The 20793-nt window shown below is 34.2% G+C and overlaps 2 protein-coding genes across 3 annotated transcripts; both read left to right on the top strand.

Moving 5' to 3' along the window:
• The first annotated feature begins 5738 nt into the window (after positions 1–5738).
• LOC126749407 (protein phosphatase inhibitor 2-like) lies at positions 5739–18309 on the top strand. The gene is made up of 4 exons (XM_050459095.1): positions 5739–5891; positions 6524–6691; positions 17819–17938; positions 18099–18309. Exons 1-4 carry the CDS (start codon positions 5803–5805, stop codon positions 18220–18222), a joined length of 501 nt encoding a protein of 166 aa, XP_050315052.1. The 5' UTR covers positions 5739–5802; the 3' UTR covers positions 18223–18309.
• LOC126749406 (uncharacterized) lies at positions 7073–10046 on the top strand. Of its 2 annotated transcripts, XM_050459094.1 has the most exons (3): positions 7073–7767; positions 7821–9155; positions 9225–10046. In XM_050459094.1, the coding sequence occupies exons 2-3, from the start codon at positions 8735–8737 to the stop codon at positions 9728–9730; spliced, it is 927 nt and encodes a 308-aa protein (XP_050315051.1). In that variant the 5' UTR covers positions 7073–7767; positions 7821–8734; the 3' UTR covers positions 9731–10046. The 2 variants fall into 2 exon arrangements, with proteins under 2 accessions (XP_050315051.1, XP_050315050.1); XM_050459093.1 differs by having other exon boundaries at positions 7821–10046.
• Positions 18310–20793: the final 2484 nt, after the last annotated feature.

Genomic DNA, 20793 nt, shown 5'->3' with positions numbered 1-20793 from the left:
ATTCCGATCAAAACATAAAATAGAGAACTTTAAACTACTGTTGACAGAAGTCAATGATAACATTAATATTAAGCGTATAAAGTTTAAAAGCAATGATAATAAGTTTTTCAATGGTAAAAAACGCTAAAAATAACGTGATTAACGGCAAATACGCTATACATATTCAAGCTCTGCCTTCAGGTACTCTACCTCGATATCTTACATTAACGTTAACGGACCGAGAATAAGTTGCACTTGCGCAATCTTTTAGGTGTTTTGCAGAGTTTTTGCGTGGTTTTTTGAAATAACGTTGACATTCACAAAACAGCCAAAATTCTTAAAAAAAAAGTAACTCTCTAAGATCAAAAATTCATCATATAGAAATGGGATCCGTTAACAATAAAGTTACTGACACTCCTTCCGTTATACGCACTGTAACTCCCTACTCAAAAAAAAGTAATTCTAGGCACTTCTTAAATTACGCTGACATTTGACATTGACAGATTTCCATAGTTTTGTAGAGTTTTCGCGTATTCATTATTTTTAGTGAATATTTCAGTTACCAGCGGAGAATTAAGTCAGCATTTTTCAAAATATTTTAGTGATTATTGAAGTTTGTACATTATTATAAGAGCGTAGCTCTTATAGAGGGCCGCTTCTTTTTTGGAGTTTTCGCACGACCTCGGGACTCGTCGGATAAAAGTGCCTATAACTTTTTTTCTAATTAGGGTAGAGAAGTGATTTTTACCTTTTTATAATCTAGAAATACGAGGCTTTAATCTGATTATTTTCAAATTTTCATTTGTTTTTTTGTTTAGGAGGGGGAAGCCTTAGAACTCAAAAAAATTTTTTTTGCTCGATTTTTTCCGCGTGCTTCGATACAGGTCGCAACGGTTTATTGAATTTTTATGAAATTTAACGAGTCGATTAGACCTCATCCCTAGATGGACTGTATACTTTTTGGTTATTCTCAGTACACGGGAAGTATTTTTTTTTAACGCTCAAAGTTTCAGATATGTGTGATATTCCAGCCCCTCTGACGGTTTAACGGTATCTTTCCGGAAATAGTGACTTACAGAAAATGTATGCGACTTATCGAGAACTACAATTTTTATTAAGGACTTTTTTTGAAAAAATCTTTTTTTTGGGAAAAAAATCAAAAAAACCCAAAAAAATTGATTTTTTTTTAGTTTTTTCTGTGTAAAATTTTTATGGTGCAAAATTTTAAAAAAATTCATTTGGATTAATTAAACCTGCATCCTTTCCGAATAAAACGGTGTATTAAGTTTAACCTTATCATTTATACAGGGTGAGCAGCGCTCAGTTGAAAATACCCTTTTTCACACTTTTTTTTTTCCAGCCTTAATAACTTTTTAGTGGCGCCACTTAGAGCCAAATAGCTTATGGGCAGTTTGTAGCGTGTGATAAGCAGAATCCTTTGCAATTTCAATCGTACTTCTAAGTAAAACTGTTTTTGAGTTATGAATTTTTTAACATTTTTTGACTTTGGAAATTAATTATGCGCCCCCGGTATGTGATAGAAGAACCAAAACCAATCGAGCAGATGCGCCATTCATTTTACTATAACATACTAAAATTTAATTTTTTCGCCATTTTTACAAGTACCCTAAAAGTAATTTTTTTTCAAAAAACTCCCAAGTACGAAAAATCGTTAAAAATCTACCCAGACAAGAGGTACATTCGAGTCACTTATGACCGGCGTTTTGGCCGGCGTGCGCATGGCAACGAAAACAGCGATTTTCGCAGAAAAAAGACTCTTTTTATAATCGAAATTTAACTACCAAAACCGATTGGAATCGGTCCAGAATTGATGTTAAACTGTTCCTAAGGCTTTAAACTATTTTTCCATGTACAAATCATAAGGTAAAAACCTTTTTTTATACCCGAAATCATCGTCTGAAAATGGTCGATTTTGACGTCTACGCGCGATTTAATTGCCGACTTTTACGGCTGACTTTTACGTTTTGACAGCATGACGTCAACATGGATGAATTGGCTCGGACTTGCTTCTTAATTTCATTGATAAAATTCTTAAAATAGCTCAGAACTTCCTGAAATTGGTACGGAATTATTCCAGAGACTCTGGAGAATCCGAATATGTGCATATCTTTTACCAAATCGGGTTCTTTTAGCCGTGATAATTCGGCAACGTTTGACGTTTTAGCAATTTCCGTGTAATATAATATAATATTCATGCGACACAGTGTCTATACAAGGCATTTTGCTAGACAAAAATTACAACACAGTGGGTCCTAATGATAAAAAAAAATCTAATCGGGATTTAATGAGTATTATTATTTTATGTGGTAATTTTTTTTTTGAAACTTTTTTTGTATTTGCCCGATTTGAATGAAATTTGGTATTTGGGTTTGGTTTAGGGTATAATTATTAATTTTTTACAAATTTTTGAAATATTGAGTTTTGGGGTCACGTGATTACCAAAACTTTTTTCCTATGGGTCCGATTGGATTGAAATTTGGTATTTGGGGTTTATTTATGAAATAATTATTGGTTTGTATCAAATTTTTAAAATATTGAGTTTGAGGGTCACGTGACCATCAAAAGGTTTTTCCTATGGGTCCGATTTGATTGATATTTGGTATCTGGGGTTTATTTATGACATAATTATCGGTTTGTATCAAAGTTTGTTAGTTTAGGACTTACTTTCAAATTTGCCAATAATCATTTTAGAAAAAAAAATGGTACGGTGAGAAAAAAACCAGTTTTCTTTTGTTTTTCCCACTGTTTCATTATTATCTCGGATTCTGTAGCTCCGATTCAATCCGTTAATGGTTTATTGCATTCCTTATTCCATTTCTGATAATCTTTTGCTTATTTCATTATATTGGCCTTAATATAAAGGCCAATATAAAATAAAGGATATTAGAAAAGACATATGGCAAAACCAGTTTGGCATATTCCAATGCAGGCTTTTATGATACATGATTTGCTAAAAATTTATGTTTTATTTAGGTAAAATTATTGAATTTTTACAAAGGGTTGATATATTATGCATAGGTGTGTGCTGGAGTCATATTATTCATTTTAGCATACTTATTTTCATCGCCATAAAAAAACACCTTTATCAGGCGTGACCTAGACCTAAGTCTTCACCAACCTTCATCCTCCTGTATGACTGCATTTGACTCTTAATTCTTTGCTTGAAAAATGCATTAAAGCCTTCGAAATGTATAAGGGATTGGACATAGAATAAGAGGAGATTAGTATGAAATACATCGGTTGGTTTTCAAGGGAACAATTCAGGGGAAAGGTGAATAGTGAGAATACAAAACTCATTGCTCGAGGATCTACACAGATGGCTCATCCAAAATCTTCAGAGCAGCTGTTTAACGAGTTGCTTGCCACTTGGATTGCCAACCTTTGAAGGAATAAGGCCGAATGGATGGAGTAGAGCGGAGCTCTTATCACATCATGGTTCTCAGACGCATGATACCCCAAAAACCGTAAAAACAAATAGTGGTTAAACTCACAGCGTTGCCGGGGCAGCACCTGTTAAACAATCTCTTATAAATGGTCCTTTTTTAATTAGTTTTCTCTGACCAAAAGCTTTTCTACTGGTCCCAACTGATCAAAGTACGAGCGAAGCTCGTACTTGTTTATTATGGATCTACAGCTTAACGTGGGTTCCGAACCACGTGTGTTTTGTTTTTATAAGACAAACACAAACAACCATGCCCACGCCAGGATTCGAACCTGAGACCACACGATCGCATCTTGAATACTTGCCCACGGTGCTACCGGAATAGGTTAAAGATCATTATGGTAACGTTGCTGATTTTAACCGTTAACGTTATTTGACATTTATTGAGAGCAATCGACGGTCAGCAATACTGATGCAATCTTGCCAATTCTTTGGCGTATTTCTTGCCCAAAACAAATTTACTTATACTACTTCACCATTACAAATTTGATTGTTACTCTGTTCTAATTTGCATTTAAAAATAATGTTACCAACGTATGCATGATAGAGCAACGATATAACATTTGACAATGACGTTGACAGACTTGCGTTTAATTGAATTTTAACTTGAGTTTTAGCGTAATCATTAGTTTTTGTAGTTAATTCAGTTCCTGGCGGCCGAATAAATAAAAAAATATACATATTTTAGTCATTAGTGAAGTTTTTGGTGATTAGGGGCGTGCCCAAGATTCCGTCCAGGAGATACATAAGACAGCGTTAGTGTAGTTAGTATTAAGTATTTTTTTAACCGTTAATAGAATTTTATTAGATATTGCGTCTTGTAAGATGCAATATCTTTAAAAATAAGATATAAGCTTTTTTAAAAAATTAGGCTTTAAAATAATCGCTACACGTAGCTCTCTATTTATTGGTTATGGGGTCTGTGCGTAAGGCTCCAATCCGGTAATAGGTTAGAGAGCTTTAAAACACCATAGATCATTGACACCGTTAACGTTATTATTAGTAACAGAGAGTTTAAAAGCAGCGCGCAGAGTTTTCGCGAGGTTCTTTAAACTCACACTGACATTTTTTTTAACCGCTAAGGGTATTTTAAAATGCTATTTAATTTTGAGCCCCAAACAGCTAAAATTCGAAATAAAAGAGCAACTGTTTAACCATTGCTTCGAAAAATAAAAAAATGAGTAATGGGAAATCAACATCCTATAGATGTAGTAACCGTTAAAAATAACGTTACTGATAGTCTATACTTTATACACACTGTGACTCTTAAATAGTGACTCTAGGCACTCCTAAAAGAGACTGATATGTGACCTTGACGTTGACCTGGTGTAACTTTGTATAACCTGGTATACCTTGCGCAAGCGTTTCGTTATTCTTGTACAGTTTTAGCGTAATCATTACTTTTGATTTACAATTTTTAGAATATTTTGATAATTAAACAAGTTTTTAGGTTATTACAGGAGTGCTAAGTGGTTATTAAAGGTTTCAACTGGAGATACATTAGAGAGATTTTAATCGTTAACGTTATTTTTTTGTGCCCAAGGCTTCGTTCAGGACATAGATTAGAGAGCTTTAAAATTCTGTTGATTGTTAGCTCCGTTAACATCATTATTATAATTAAATTTACATAGTTAAAAAGCAATGACAATAATAGGCTTTTCAGTAATAAAAGCTTTAAAAATAACGTTTTTAACAACATTTATTTTATACGTATTGCAGCTCTTTATCTATTGCACTCGTCGATGACGGGCCGATAATAAGTTGCGCAATCTTTTACGCGTCTTGAAGAGTCTTAGCGTGGTTCTTGTAAATAGCTTTGACATTCATTTTAATAATAAAAAGCGAAATATAACGTTAATAACGGCATAACGTTATATTAGAAGTTTTGCGAACGAAAAGGCACTCTAACTATAATAATCTTAGATATCAAGCATTAATGATGACGGGCCGAGAATACGTTATCCATGCTTTTAAACGTCTTGTTTACTTAAAGTATCATCGACTTTTATTTTAATAACTAATATTATTTTAAAATTAAATGAAAATTCAATCTCGAGTTTGATAAACTAATAAAAAATTTTACCCATTGGTTCGAAAAATCGAAAATTGTTCAATACGAAAGCAACCTCACGTAAATATAGTATCTATTACTCAAATAATAATCAATCAACGGTATCCGTTAAAAATAATGTTATAAACAATTTTTACGTTAGACGCACTGTAACTCTCTACAAATGAAAAGTTACTTTAACCACTCCCAACTAATAATTGACATTGACGTTAAACGGGTTATGACTTCCGATTGACAGTTATTGACAGTTCGTAATTTACTATAGAATTTTTTTTTTTCACAAGAGAGTATGTCAGAAAATTTACAAAAAAGGCCCGCAAAGGGCATATTAAAAAATTCCAGTAGTTTCGATAAGCAGGAACAAGCGCCGTCAGCCAAGTAAGTCCCGTTAAAACGCCCGCGTCCATTTATAAAACAAGGTTTTCCACTCCCCTTTACTTCTGGACTTCCAATAATAAATATTTTGATTTAAAATTTTATTTTGGAAACACCAAAATAATGAGTCAGATTGGTTAGATCACTCTTTTTATGTGATTGAAACGGTTTAATAAGCCGCTATTTAAGTCAGTGAGTAACTTCTGAGACATCCTTTTTTTTAAGTTTGTTTTTAAGGTGACACCTACAATGTGTGACCTATTTCAATTATAGAACCCAGCATTCCTATGCTGGATCTCATATTCATTACATATGTTATATTGCTTAATCTAATGTTTATAGCTCCCTTTTATTAGGATTAAATACAATAAATGATTCCTTGAATGCAATAGGTCACTCACACCCTTGTATCTTTTATGTACATTTTAGAAAAAAACATGTTTTGTTTTAAAATATAATTATTTTATCAACAAATATAACTCATTAATTAGGTTTCCATTGAAAAATCATTAAAAAACTTAAGAGATACCGTAATCAGTTGCAGTAAACTTAAATGCTCCTTATCCGTTTTTACTTATCTAAATTGCACAAATATTGAAAAACTTGATTGGGCTTAACTATCTGGATATTTGTAGAAGAACAAAAGAAACAAAATGGGATGAAATGAACATTATCGCCACATACCATCCTCCAGGAAAAGACTATGGGCACATGAAAATTGATGAACCGAAAACCCCATATAATTATGATGTAGATATGCTAGATAATGTTGACGGACTCAATCCTGAAGATTTGGCTAAAAGGTAAATGAATATTGAACAATAGATAGATTGTACCTTTCTTTTTTGTACCTTTCTCATCTATGTGTTGTAATGGTCACGAATATTCCATATTCGTGTTTTGGCCATTGAAAATATTTCCACATTATAAGTTTATATTTACGAATGTGCCAGTTTCCTGCTTTTACCATTGAAGGCATTTAAGAACATATCAATTTGCATTCGCGAATGTACCAATTTCATGCTATTAATAATTTGTATGAATAAGAGACATATAGAGACACAAGATTAATATAGTTAATATTAATAAAGTGCTATATTTAGTTACATAAAAATGAGTTCTCCAGCAAAAAAAATTATGCAGCTTGGCCGTGAATTACATGGTAAGTTATACTTTTATATTTCGGATTATATTTTTAATTTGTTGATATAGCTATGTAATTAATTGATTATTTAGCCATTCAATAGATCTTCTTTAAAGAAATGTTATTTTGTCATGTTTTATTATGTTTTGTTGTATTAAGTGTTCACAGATCCAATGTATGCAATTTAAATTGAATATAAAAAAAATATTCTAAAAAGAATATACTTTATTATAAATAAACTTTGGTATGCCTATATCTTAAGAATAAGTTTATATTATTTTTTTTATTTTTGATATGGCAAAATATATACAAAGATTAGGATTATATAATTAAGTTTAAAAGAGGAATTAATGTTCAGTGGTGTATAGCTTATGTATCGGGTGATGCTTCGCCGAGCGGAACATAGAAAAACCCTTTTTTTGTTGTACAATTTTTAAGTAGGTGAATATTGGCTCCGCGGGACACTTTACAGAATTTTTTTTTTGTAAAGGGTACAGAAGCAATATTCAACCAAATAAAAATTTACACGGAATATATTATTTTCGTTAGCAGATTCAGCTAATGACTTCAAGGGCTCACACCTGGAACAGGAGCATGAATCTAAATCAGAGTTCAAATAAATTCATTTACCTTTTAGCGAAGAAGTATTACAAGAGTTACATTCAAATACTTGGCCACAGCCCTCTACCAGTAATGCTAGTGAATTGGATGATAAGATTTCTTCTAATGCTTTAGGTACTTTTTAATTATTCAGCCTTACATAAAATATTAAACAAAATGTTTCCTAGGTTTGGTCTCTGCAAACACTTCAACAAGCGCGCCCATAATAGAACTAAATATTTGTATTAATCAACTTGATATTGAGTTAAGACCGCAAGTGGCAAACCTTGAGCCTTTCCCATCTGCGGCTGGAGGTGAAGACTTCGACGACATTCAGAATTCCATCTCATCATCTGATGAGTATGAGCCCTCTTCAGAATCAGATTCGTCTTCTGAATCAGATGACTAATCTTTTGAATCTGACCCAGTAGTAGAAAAGTATTTTGATGAAAATGAACCACCAATCGTTAATGAGTCCAAAAAAAATACAGTTTTTAAAAAAAGAAAACGAAATGAGTCACAATGGAAACGGAATATTTCAATATCCAAAAGAATTAAAGGCGAATTATACATTGGCTTTCGCGGGGTTGAAAAACCACCACGACCTTCGCTACCAGTTCCATGTTTGGCAAAACCTAAGCACAACTGCAGCAATTTAGTTACAGAGCAGGACCGCCTTAATATGTACTGAGATTGTCGTAATGAAAGCACTTCTGACGATCAAAGGCACTACATAGCTACAGCGCTACATATAGAGCAGAAACCGAAAAAACGCACCACGCGAAACTTGGAAAACTCGCAAAAAGCCTTTACTTGTGTATATTCTTTCACAGTCGATGGAAAAAAAATTATCGTATGTAGAGAATTTTTTATGGTAACGTTAAATGTTACTGATGCTCTAATGAGAAGCTCTCTTCAAAAGCAAACCAGTAGAGGAGTTTTGGAAAAAGACAGGCGGGGAAAGCATACGCTTCACATAAATTATCTGCTGAGGTTGATGCGTTCATAAGAGAACATTTTGTTATTACCGTCCGTAGAATCACACTACTGCCGCAAGGGCAACGACCGAAGATACTTGGAAGGCTCTCTAAACATTTCTGTAATGTATAGAATGTACAAAGATGTCTGTAGAGTTAAAAATGTAAAGACTGTTACCCTAGAAAAATATCGGTCTATTTTTAGGGAAAATAAATTAAGTTTCTTTGTTCCTAAAAAAGATCAATGCAAGACATGTCTTGCACAAAAAAATATATCTGAAGAGGACAAAAATGAAAAAGAAGCAACATTTAAAAGACATTTGGAAAAAAAAGAAGCAGCTAGAAAGGTTCGAGATGATGATAAAGCTACAGCAAAAGAAAATCCCCACATTTTAGCATTTAATTTTGATCTTCAGGCCGTTTTGACTACTCCAAAAGGCTCTGCTGGACAAATATTCTACTTGAGAAAATTGGCGGTGTACAACCTAAATATTTACAACTTGGCCAATCAGGATGTAAGATGTTACGTTTGGGACGAAACACAAGGTAAGAGGGGAGCTAATGAGATAGCATCATGTATTAACGATTTTATCATGTCCCATAATGGGATATCAGCTGTTCGAATGATGTCTGACAGCTGCGGAGGGCAACAAAAGAACAGTATTTTTGCAGCTATGTGTCTCCAACTTTGCGCTAACCACCCAACTTTATTAACAGTGGATCATCAATTCTTCGAAACTGGCCACACAGAAATGGAGTGCGACTCTATTCAGTCTAAAATCGAGAGGAAGGCGAAACACGTTCCAGTCTATACACCTGACTGTTGGGCGCAAGTTATTCGTGACTCGCGCATATCTCCACAGCCATTTGTTGTCAAGAATTTTATGTTTGATGACTTTTTAGATTTCAAAACATTTTCTGTAGACTCTTATTATTTTAGTAAGATTCCCTGGAGAAATGTATGCTTTCTTCACTATGAGAAAGGTGAGCCCTCAAAAATATCTTACAGGACCAACTTTGCTGAAGAGTATAAACATGTAGATTGTTGTAAGCCGATAGGAAATCGAGGACGTCCGAAGCAAAGTTTATTGCACAGAGCCTACCAAGAGATCTACCCATAAGGGTGGCCAAATATAAAGGCCTAGAAAAAATGTGTAAGGATTATACAATACCCAAAATACATCATGGTTTTTATAACTCTTTAAAATCAAGTAAGGATGTTCGTGATAATTTACCAGCACCGGATCAAGGAGAAAGTGATGTTACGGATTCGGAATAAAACATAAAAGCGAGCTGAGGCTTTGAATTTTGAGTAATATTATTATTTTTGTTTTTAAGTTACGTTGTTTTATAAAAAAACTACCTTTGGTTTCATATTTAAGATATTTTGTCAGTACGTAGTAATTTAAATTCGTTAAATAAAGAATATTTTGCATACTTCATTGTTTTTAATAACCTCTATTAGAAAAATTTAATTGTCTAATATCAAACAAGAAAAGCAAAATATGATTTTTTGACGGCTTTGCAAAACTTCAAAAGCATTTTCTGCAAAACTACGATTTTGCACATTCGCGTTTTTGCCGTTTTATCGACGATATTTCCATTAAATATCTTAAGATCTGTCTGCAAGACTTTTTTGTTATAAGTGTTTCCTTCTCAACTTTCCTATATTTTTCTTGTGTGGGATTTTACATATACCAAGAGTGTTTGGTTTGCAGCATAGATGCATTTGGATAACCGATGGGTTATGTATGTGCTTGTGCTTATGACATAGATAATCTGAGACAATACTGCCAGATATTGCCGGGATTTCCATAGACCAAGACTAGGGATGACACTGGCTATCTGGGCTTGTCATTCTTGACACCCATTTTTCTCTTTCTGGAGAATCTTTATTTTTTTTAGAAGTGCCGGAAAACATTTTTCCTTGCTTAGGCCTTGAATTCCTCTGAGGAATACTCTGGCTTTAATTTTGATTTCATATACTATATCGTTTTGTAGTATAAAATTTGAAAAAATTATTCATTAATGAGTTAGTTATTTTGCCTTGGTGGAATCACATTTAAGATACCATATTCCATTCTGCGGTTTCTGTACCTAATATCTTTTTCAATTCTCTTTTGTTTTGCAAAAAAAAAGCGGTTCGGTCATTGTGTCTGGTACATCCACATACTCATCATAAACCACTATTCAGTGCAAAAAAAATCCTCACCCTATCAACTCTTTTTTTAAAACAGTATGTATTGTTCACAAACATCTTTCTAATTTCTTAAATGCCAGAACTTATCAAACATGCCAGTAAAATGATTTCTGTTTGCCTGTGAGCATTAAAATGCATAACCACTTGCCATTGAGTGTTCATTATATTGAGAATTTAAAAATGTTTCAACATAAGTGCAAAAATCTTTTAATTGACCATGCATTTTATTCTGTTGATGAATAATTTTTGATTAATCTCCAGTAGCATTTAGTCTCTATTAAGCTTTTAAGATTCGGTAATTTGACCAACAATTGTATTAGTAAAATATTTCTGTCATTGTTAAATGTAGCTATCTTTGTAAGTTCTATACAATTTTATTGTATATCTTAAAGAAATAGTAGATAAGTTACATTTAAGTTTAGTGAAAAGTATCACACTCCACATCACTTAATATACAAACTACATATCATATCACTGAAACTCACAGTAAGCAAAGTAAATCATTTGACACAGCCATAAATTACTAACAATAGTTTGATTGAAGAAAGAACAATTTACAAAATGTGTTTTAGTATTTGGTAAAAAGTACTAAATTTAGAGTAAAAGCCAGCAGTCCAGTAGTGCTGGGAACCAGTCATGTTGTTGTTGTAGTTGGTGTGATAAAAAAGTGTTACAAAAGTTTAAGGCTCTCTGATGTTTCAAGAAGGAATTCTCAGTTTAAAAAGTGAAATTAATTGAGGACTATTACTATTAATTTATGTAGATAACATACATCTAGTAGAATTCTTCTTGACTCAAGTTTAAGCAAATTTACAGTATTATTCATCCCTATAGTCTAAGAGCCAGCGACACTCGACCCTACGTCATCGGGAATTGTGATATGAATAATAACAGTGCATAGCTTGGGACACGGGCGCGTATGGAACACCCTTGTCGACCGGGCAAATCCTGTGCCAATTAGTGTAATTAATTAATGAAAAATACGAAAATCTTGATTCGTAACGTATTTAGGAATGAAATAAATAAGTACATGACATTGAAGGGGACAGGTGGCACTTTAAGGAAATATTTGTGTGCCGCCTCCTCCCTTGTGCCGAACCCCTGTTGACCGAGCGCAAAGGGGTTGCTTGTAACTATTGTGCTTACATCATCAAGAATTTTGACAATTTTTTTTTTTTAATTGAAGCTTAGAATGTGCACATCAAGAATAATTATGTGTGCCAAATGCAATGTTGACCTGTTTTTATCGGTCGACTTCAGCCCTATACCAAGATCATTGTAATTCAATCAACTTATTGAATTCACACTTTTGCGATTAATTGCAAAGTATTTCTGCCATTTAAATTATATTTACATGGAAGCATGGAATGTTTCCACTTTTAAATGATTGATTTTTGTCAATTTGTTATATATTTATCTTTTTTTAAATGTCCGTTACGATCGCTTCTCATCTTCTCATTAAAAAAACAATTATCCTCGATCCCCCATTATCATAAACTTTTCGGAAATATAAACAACTTTTCCTTAAAAGTGAAATTTGCATAATTTGCAATAGAAATTCCGAAAATTAATAATTTTTAGCTAATTTTTAAATACAGCAATATTTTAGAAATGCAAGTAACTGACGTATTATTTGAATATGTTGCAGAGGGACTGTTTTCAATTGAAACCTAAGATTTGTCAAAAAGTTATTTTATCAACACGCATACAAATGAGGATATATTGACGAAACTTACTCTACGAGTAAAAGCGTGATACATTTATTACTGAAAAAATTTATACAACATAAAAATGTAGCGTTCTGTAATTAATACAATTTGCGCATTACGAAACAAACAAGCTAATGGCTACCGCGACATGTACTTATGAATACTCATCATCAGAATCAGTCACTTTCTTCGCTACAAACGGCCTCATTGTCAAAGTCAATGTCGTCATCATTTTCTTCTTCACTCTCTGTGGTAGCGACCAAAATATTATCTTCCACAGATAATGGTGTAGGTTCACCTTCGGACCAACGTGGACGCAACTTACCATTATTCGCTTCCCACCCATTTTCCGTTGAATTGAAAAGAGAACATTTCAGTTGAGTTGCGTTGTGCCACATTGTCGCAACGTACGTCGTTCTTAAAATTTTTTGATATAAATGTTTAATATTGTAAATAAGGCAGGTAAACTCTTCAATTTTCGTCATAACGTTTTTGTTTTTTACAATGTCGGGATGGTCTAGCAAGCCAAACGCCTCTGAAAACGCGTTAACTTTTAGCAGCAATTGGAAAGGTCGCACTTTTCCTTTCCGGAAAAAAGCTGAGGTGTAATCGCAGCCTGTAAATGCTGGAAGAGCTTTGCATACTTTCACACCTAACACCTCTGCTAGTTGTGTACAGTTGACGCAATCACTATTCTTATTCGACACACTTGACATGCAAATAGTTTTGTTGGTCAGTTTGTGCATGTTCCCTAGTAGAATGATTAAAATGTCTGTGTCTGTTGCCTTGACCATTACAGATACAATCTGATTCCAGTTGATGTGATAAATTATTCTTGTATCTGATTCTTCGTGAACGATTTTTCTTCGCAATAAATCACGGCATCGCGAGTGACATTTGATTAATGCACACGCGCCGTTCGCGATTTACAACTCTAACTTCAGTGAATGATAAGAATATGTGACTTCAATTTTCGATAAATTGATCACTCATGCGTTATTAACGTCATTAGAAAAAATACTACCAAATTTCAGAAAAAAATTCAAGATTCACTGTTTTACTTCCAATGAAATTACTGCAGTAATCATCAATGAAATATAGTTTCATACAACCTGTAGATGGTATGAACATTTATGTACTTACAACATGTTTCTCCCTGCAAAAAGTTTCGAAGTCTTCTTTCCATCTACTTTTGACGACACAAGCCCTTTGGTAGCACTCTCTGTGATATCCATCATTTTCCCTTGATTTTCCGGAAAATTTTAGACCTCCGTATTTAAATTTTTTTTCTCATGAAATGCTATTGCGTTACGACACTTTTCAAATAAAATATCCGTGAATGGTATGACATTCGTGAATTTTCCGCAAATAAAACGCTTCATGGCTCGAAGGAAATGTTTTATTTCCGACTGCCAACGATAAACAATTTCTTCTCCTGTACCTTGGGCCTGCTTGCACCAAACTGTGTCTCCGCTCTAGCAGCTGCTGGCTTAGGCACCCAATTCGACACGCTCATGATACACGGATAGGGTGGACACAAATTCTATAGAATCCTGTTCTAGAAATGTACAGTGTCCTGAAGAAAAAACGGACAAAGTTTCGACTGAAGTCGACCGATAAAAACCGGTCAACATCGCATTTAGCACACGAATTTCCATGGCACACATAATTATTCTTGATGTGCACATTCTAAGCTTCAATTAAAAAAAAAAATTGTCAAAATTCTTGATGATGTAAGCACACTAGTTACAAGCAGCCCCTTTGCGCTCGGTCAACAGGGGTTCGGCATAAGGGAGGGGCGGAACACATATATTTCCTTAAAGTGCAATTTGTCCCCTTCAATGTCATGTACTTATTTATTGCATTCCTAAATACGTTACGAATCAAGATTTTCGTATTTTTCATTAATTAATTACACTAATTGCCAACAGGATTTGCCCGGTCGACAAGGGTGTTCTATACTCGCCCGTGTCCAAGCTATGCACTGTTATTATTCATATCACAATTCCCGATGACGTAGGGTCGAGTGTCGCTGGCTCTCCTACTACTATGACATCTACTTCTAAATGTAGCAATTCTGTCTCAATAATTTATTCTGGACTTTTTTGAGCTGTTCAATGTAACAGTTGTAGTGTACATCCAGATTTCTAAGTGCTAACCTTCTGTTTTAGAGGCAATTGGTAGATTATTTTTTGAGTGAATTTATAGGTTTTCTTTGCCTTGAATGAGCAATTTTATGGCATTTATAAATATTAAATAATATTTTGTTGGTACCACAAGTAGCAGAGCACCATTATTGAAAGACTCAATACTTCTAAAGAAGTTCATCAGCCGCAAACACTAGCATTTTTAAAATTTGTCACATATCCACTGAAGAAGGTCGTGCAATACCTAAAACCATTAGTTTCCTTAAGAGGACCCCATGATTGAGCTGATCTGCACAGATTGAGTCAATCTGGGATCCCTTCTCCAAACTAATGTGATTAACATACAACACCAAATTGACATTAGCAAATCTGTCCTTTATAAATCCAACTTGTTCCATATTAAATACAGTTTTAAAACTGTACCTTAATCTCTTACTAACAAGATAATCTATATATTGAGTGACCTTTTTCTTGGCTAAAAAGTTACCTAAGCAAGAGAATTCAGTTTGTTTATATTAGGGGTTCACTCTCAATTCCAATTTTGGTAAACTCCAGGTTCCTATGTGGGTATTGTCTATTTTTATTATTTGCTGATGATATGAAGCTATACTTACAAATTTCAAATTTATCTAATTGTCATAGAATCCAAGAGGATCTTAATTCACTGTTCAAGTGGTCGCTGTCTAATGGCTTGCATCTCAATAAAGATAAATGTTTTGTTATCTCCGTTACTAAATTCAAAACTGTTGTTTTTGACTATCATATTCATACAATGGTGACAGAAATTAGGGATTTGGATAGCCTTGAAAGAGGTTCAAAATAGGTTTCTTAGAACTACAAAAAGATACAGCAACCCAGCAGTTTCTAGACAGCAAATCCATGGCGGAAAAACAGTTTGATACAGCATTCATGAAGGATTCATATCCAATTCCATTATTGCCTAATCACAGCAGGGTGCAACCCTCAATTGTAACTATTCATTTTACAAAAGAGAAAGTCGAAGAAGCGCTTGAAAATATGAAAAGGGACTCAAGCCCAGGACCAGATAAAATCCCAACAGTTTTCCTTCAAAATTGCAGAAATTCCCTCAGTCCCTTGCTTTCGGGGGCAATGCAGGAATGCTTAGAACAAGGAAAGATACCAGAAGAATGGAAACATTCAATTGTGACACCACTGTTCAAGAAGGGAGACCGGAACAAACCGGAAAACTACAGACCTATCAGCCTCACATGCAACCCACTGAAATGTATGGAGAAAGTAATAGTTAAGAAGCTCACAGCATTCTTTCTGGAGAATAGTTTGATACCTGCCTCTCAGCATGGATTTTTGCCTAAACGTTCAACAACAACAAACCTTTTAGAGTGTTTAAATGACTGGACAAAAAATCACGACAATGGCCAGCCAACAGACATAATATATCTTGGCTATGAAAAGGCATTTGATAAAGTCCCGCACAAGCTCTTAACGGCAAAGCTGGAGCATTTTGGAGTCAGAGGAAAGCTGCTTGATCTGATCAAGGCATTACTGAATGAGAGATTCTACTAGGTTATAGTCAATGGGGAGCTGTCCAGTCCACATCGAGTGAGCAGCGGCGTTATCCAGGGATCGGTAGTTGGCCCAGTGCTTTTTACATCATATTTGTTTAATCTAGTTGGACTTATAAAGATGGACACAAGTCTGTTTGCAGATGACTGCAAAATATATGCTAATCCTCTAACCAGAGGCAGACCTGCAAAATGTTGAGATGTAGTCAAGGCAATGGGTATGAAACTAAACTCATAAAAATGCACAGTGTTGAGGATCGGTCCAGATAATCCTGATAATGAATATTTTCTGGATGGATGTGCCTTAAAATCAGTGAACAAACAAAATGATCTAGGAGTCCTAATAACATCAGACCTAAAATGGGAACGTCATATAACCAGAAATTGTAAAAAAGCAAACTCGCTAGTCTATCTGATAAAACAAGCTTTTAGGGACCATTCTATTGAAATTATATCCACTCTATACAAAAGTTACATAAGACCAAAAATAGAATATGCCTTTGTTGTATGGAACCCATATTATATTAAAGATATAGACCAATTGGAGAAATTACAGCGCAAAGTAACAAAAATCCCTTAACGAATTAAGCGAGGTGCCATATCCAGAAAGATTAATCAGGTTTGGTTTGACCACTCTCAGAGAGCGAAGACATAGAGGCGATCTCATCGAAACCCACAAGATTACCAGTGGTTATTACCAGTGCAATTTGGCGAACCTTTTCCACTATAGCCAAAACCATCATCTCCGAGGACATACAAGGAAGCTTGAAAAAGAAAGAACGGCAAAACTTCCCAGAAAAAACTTTGTAACAAATCGTGCAGTGCACTTGTGGAACTCAGGTTAAATCAGGAAACGATGACGGCCCCAAATACGAATATTTTCAAGAATCGCGTTGATGTTGAGCTGGGACAAAATTCGGAGAGAATGATCCACTACTGCATGTGAGCAGGTCCACCTACTCAAGCCTGAAACATACGGAAGAAACAATAGCTTCATCGGTCTCACCGCCTGCTATTGTCAACATAATAATAAATAATAATAATAATAATAATAATAACCTGTGCTTGGAGGCTAAATTTGCAAAATTCATCTATAGCGGACATTAGGTCCAGGCTAAATTTAATTTCATTTGAGAATTATGAAATATACTTCTTAATGGTAGCATTGATTGTCCTGACTTATTAAGACTTGTAAATTGTTGATGCAATACCAGATATCTTAGAGAGATGCCACTATTTTTAATTAAACAACATCATACGAATTATGGTAAACATTCTAGCTATTAATAGGTTTCACATGCTGGGAAACGAGTTTAATTGTAAAAGGGTTTTTCTGGGTTTAAGCAATGTTTGACTGACTTTATTGAAAATCGATAACTGTATAGGTACATAGTTTGAAATGTTTTTTAATTGGATCAAATTTAATCTCAATTTATTGGTTATATTGTCTATAGAATCACGAGACTTATTAATTGTTGTTTGTTGTTGTAAATGTAATTTTTGTTGTAAGTTATTTCGTTAATGGGGACATCCCGTATATAAATAAATAAATATTATTTAAAATCTTTAATGTGACTAATTTGTTACTGAGAAATTTTAATAATCCCAGGATGCAAATAGCAGCAGAAAAGCCACCAAAGGTCCTAGAACCCGAATCGGATAGTTCAGACGAAGAAGAACAACTAACGGAGGAGGAAAAATCGAAACGGAGAGAGTTTGAACTAAAAAGGTAAACAATTTAAAGTAACACTCAATCTAAATCTCTCAAAGGATTTTAATGGAAATTCGTTTAGGATGAATAATTGAATCTGTTTATATAGAGATTTTAGACATTGACAAGCAAAACTTTTTTTTTGTTACACAAGGACTAATAAAATGATAAATTTCAGAAAAAAGCACTACAATGAATTCCATGCACTGCAGTTGGCCAAGAAACTCCTTGAAGAAGAGGAGGATGACGACGAAGTGGAGGGAGGCAGCTCAGACAAAAGTAACAAAAGCGATAAAGTCTAATTAAAGTTAAGTATGTAAATTAGACGGTCATCAAAATATATTGTACGAACGGTTTTCCAAGCATTAAATGCTTGTATGTCAGACTAATATTTTCGTTTTTATTTCTTATGAGAGGGCATGCATTTAAATTACAAATTTTAACCTTCCAATAAAGAAAAACTGAAATTTAATATTATTTTGAGTGGTAGTTAGAGTTAAACGAGCTGTGTGTCGGTAGAGATATGACATACAAAGTCGAAATTTGTAGTGTCTTATAATAAATTGAAATGAATATTAAGTCAATTTTATTGAATGGTAATTTATTAGGGAGTTTTAGTACCCCAGTAATAAAGTCTTACATTGGTAGTTACTCTTAAGTTGCCAATACCAAGAAAAGGGCTGCTAATGGGTGCCTTTTTATTAAGTCTATAACAGCCTAAAATGTGTAAATTATTAGTCATCCAGAGATTCGTTGGCTTTTAGGTGTAAAATTAGATTATTATTAAGTGTAATAAATTTGCTAAACCATTTTCATGCAGTCTTGAACAAATATTTGTAATAACATATTTGGCTGTGCATATATTTAGCTGTTAGCTTTTATTATACATTTTTATGTGAGGATTATTTATTAATTAAGGGCATGAATTTTTTGTGGACGTAGGTTGTGGTACATTTTAATTCAACCTTTATTAGTTTCTGTAGATCAAATTGGCAAGAAGAAAATCCTTTTTTTTATAACTTGCCAGTTGAAATCCCACCATATGTATATTTTACCATAATTTTCTTTTTATATGACAAGATCAGTAGGCAATTTTTAATGAAAAGTACAATAATTTTATTAAACAGTTTATTGTAACAGATTGAATATATAGTTTATTTCATGAAATGTGTTATCTTTTATTTTAAATTCTTGCTTATCCTCATTGCCTGTCAAAGAACTTATACTGGCCATCATTATAAACATAATATGTCAAATTGCAACAGTTTTATAAGAAATTGCCTAATATTTGTTACTAAGTTAGTTGGCTGTTAATAGTTCTCAGGCAGTGTTTTTGTGTGCACACAAACAATAAACATATGAAACACATCGTATACTAGCATTCTGCTTGTAAACTGATTTTTTTTTGAGAGTCGCCTAATATGGGGAGGTTTCCTAATTTGGGGAAATCTAAAATTTTAGACGGTGAGGGTATACGACTAATCGCACGCACTCTATTTTGTAGAGTATGTCTGGATGCCTAAACTGCAGCAATGACCACCTGTTTTATTCAAAACATGAAAGCGTGATCCCACATTATCTGAACGTAAATATTTATAAAGTTTATTCGTGTTATCGATTTTTATTAATAACTACGGCAAGGTAAGTGATTAAGGATTTGTTTTTTTATTGAATGAAGCTTTGTAGATAAAATATTGATGATTTACGTTTATTTTAAATAATAAAAAGTTAGTATTTATTTTTTGAGGTTATAAACCTTAGCAGACTGGGTCTCCTATTACGGGAAGTTAAGGGAGTCCTAATTTGGGACTCCCCATATTAGGAACCATTTAGTAATGTATTGCAACTAAGTATGTCGTTTTTGTATTTGCACTTGCCAGAACGAAAGACATAGGACCCTGTTCAAATGAAGGCGGCGGTACAAGCTACGCGAAATAAAGAAATGGGTAGCTATAAAGCATCTCGGGTCTTCAATGTTCCACAGACAACCTTAGAACGTTATGCTATAAATAAAGGCACTTTAACCAAAATGGGTAGAAATCCGATTTTACCGCAAGAATTAGAACAGGAACTGGTTGCATATTGCCTTGAAATGGAAAAAAAATATGTTGGCCTTTCGCGAAGAGATGTGCGATGCATGGCTTACCAGCTGGCAAAACTGAACAATTTAAAGAATCCATTCATACTTGGAGTTCAGTCCGAACTCCCCAAGGCGTTTCCTACGCAAGAGCAAAAGGGTTTACACGCGAAGCTGTTTCGAGGTTCTTTGATATTTATGAACCCATTATGGAAAAGATCAAGCATTCCCCATCACGTCTATATAATTGCGATGAAACGGGGATTACTGTGGTTCAACAGAAACATACAAAAGTTGTTAGGTTGAGGGGTAAAAAAGCAAATAGGTGCTTTGCAAGCTGCCAAACAAGGTTCACTTATCACTATAGTTACATGCATGAACCCCGCGGGTCACTTCATTCCTCCACTAGTGATATTTCCGCGTAAAAATATGAAGCAAGAACTTATGGACGGAACACCCCTATAGGGTCCATTTATGCCTGTCACCCTTCAGGATGGATCCAGTTGGAATTATTTACCGATTGGTTTGGTTGGATCCAGCTGTCTTGGTACTTGATCATTTTACACATACCAGAAATATTGAGGTGATTAACCTAGCTCACAGTAATCACGTTTACATAGAGTGCCTCCCTCCTCACAGTTCGCACAAGATGCAGCCGCTAGATCTTTCTTTTATGTCACCATTTAATACTTACTATGCACAAGAAATCGAAATGTGGCTTCGAAATCATGCTGATAGGGGAGTGGTAACAGTTTACCAGATTGGGCAGCTTTTTGGAAATGCTTACCGAAAAGCG

Source organism: Anthonomus grandis (assembly GCF_022605725.1).
Source record: "Anthonomus grandis grandis chromosome 1 unlocalized genomic scaffold, icAntGran1.3 Chromosome35, whole genome shotgun sequence".
Classification (NCBI taxonomy): Eukaryota; Metazoa; Arthropoda; class Insecta; order Coleoptera; family Curculionidae; genus Anthonomus; species Anthonomus grandis.
Note: the sequence above shows the minus strand (reverse complement) of the source record. Positions and strands in the feature narration are given on the sequence as shown.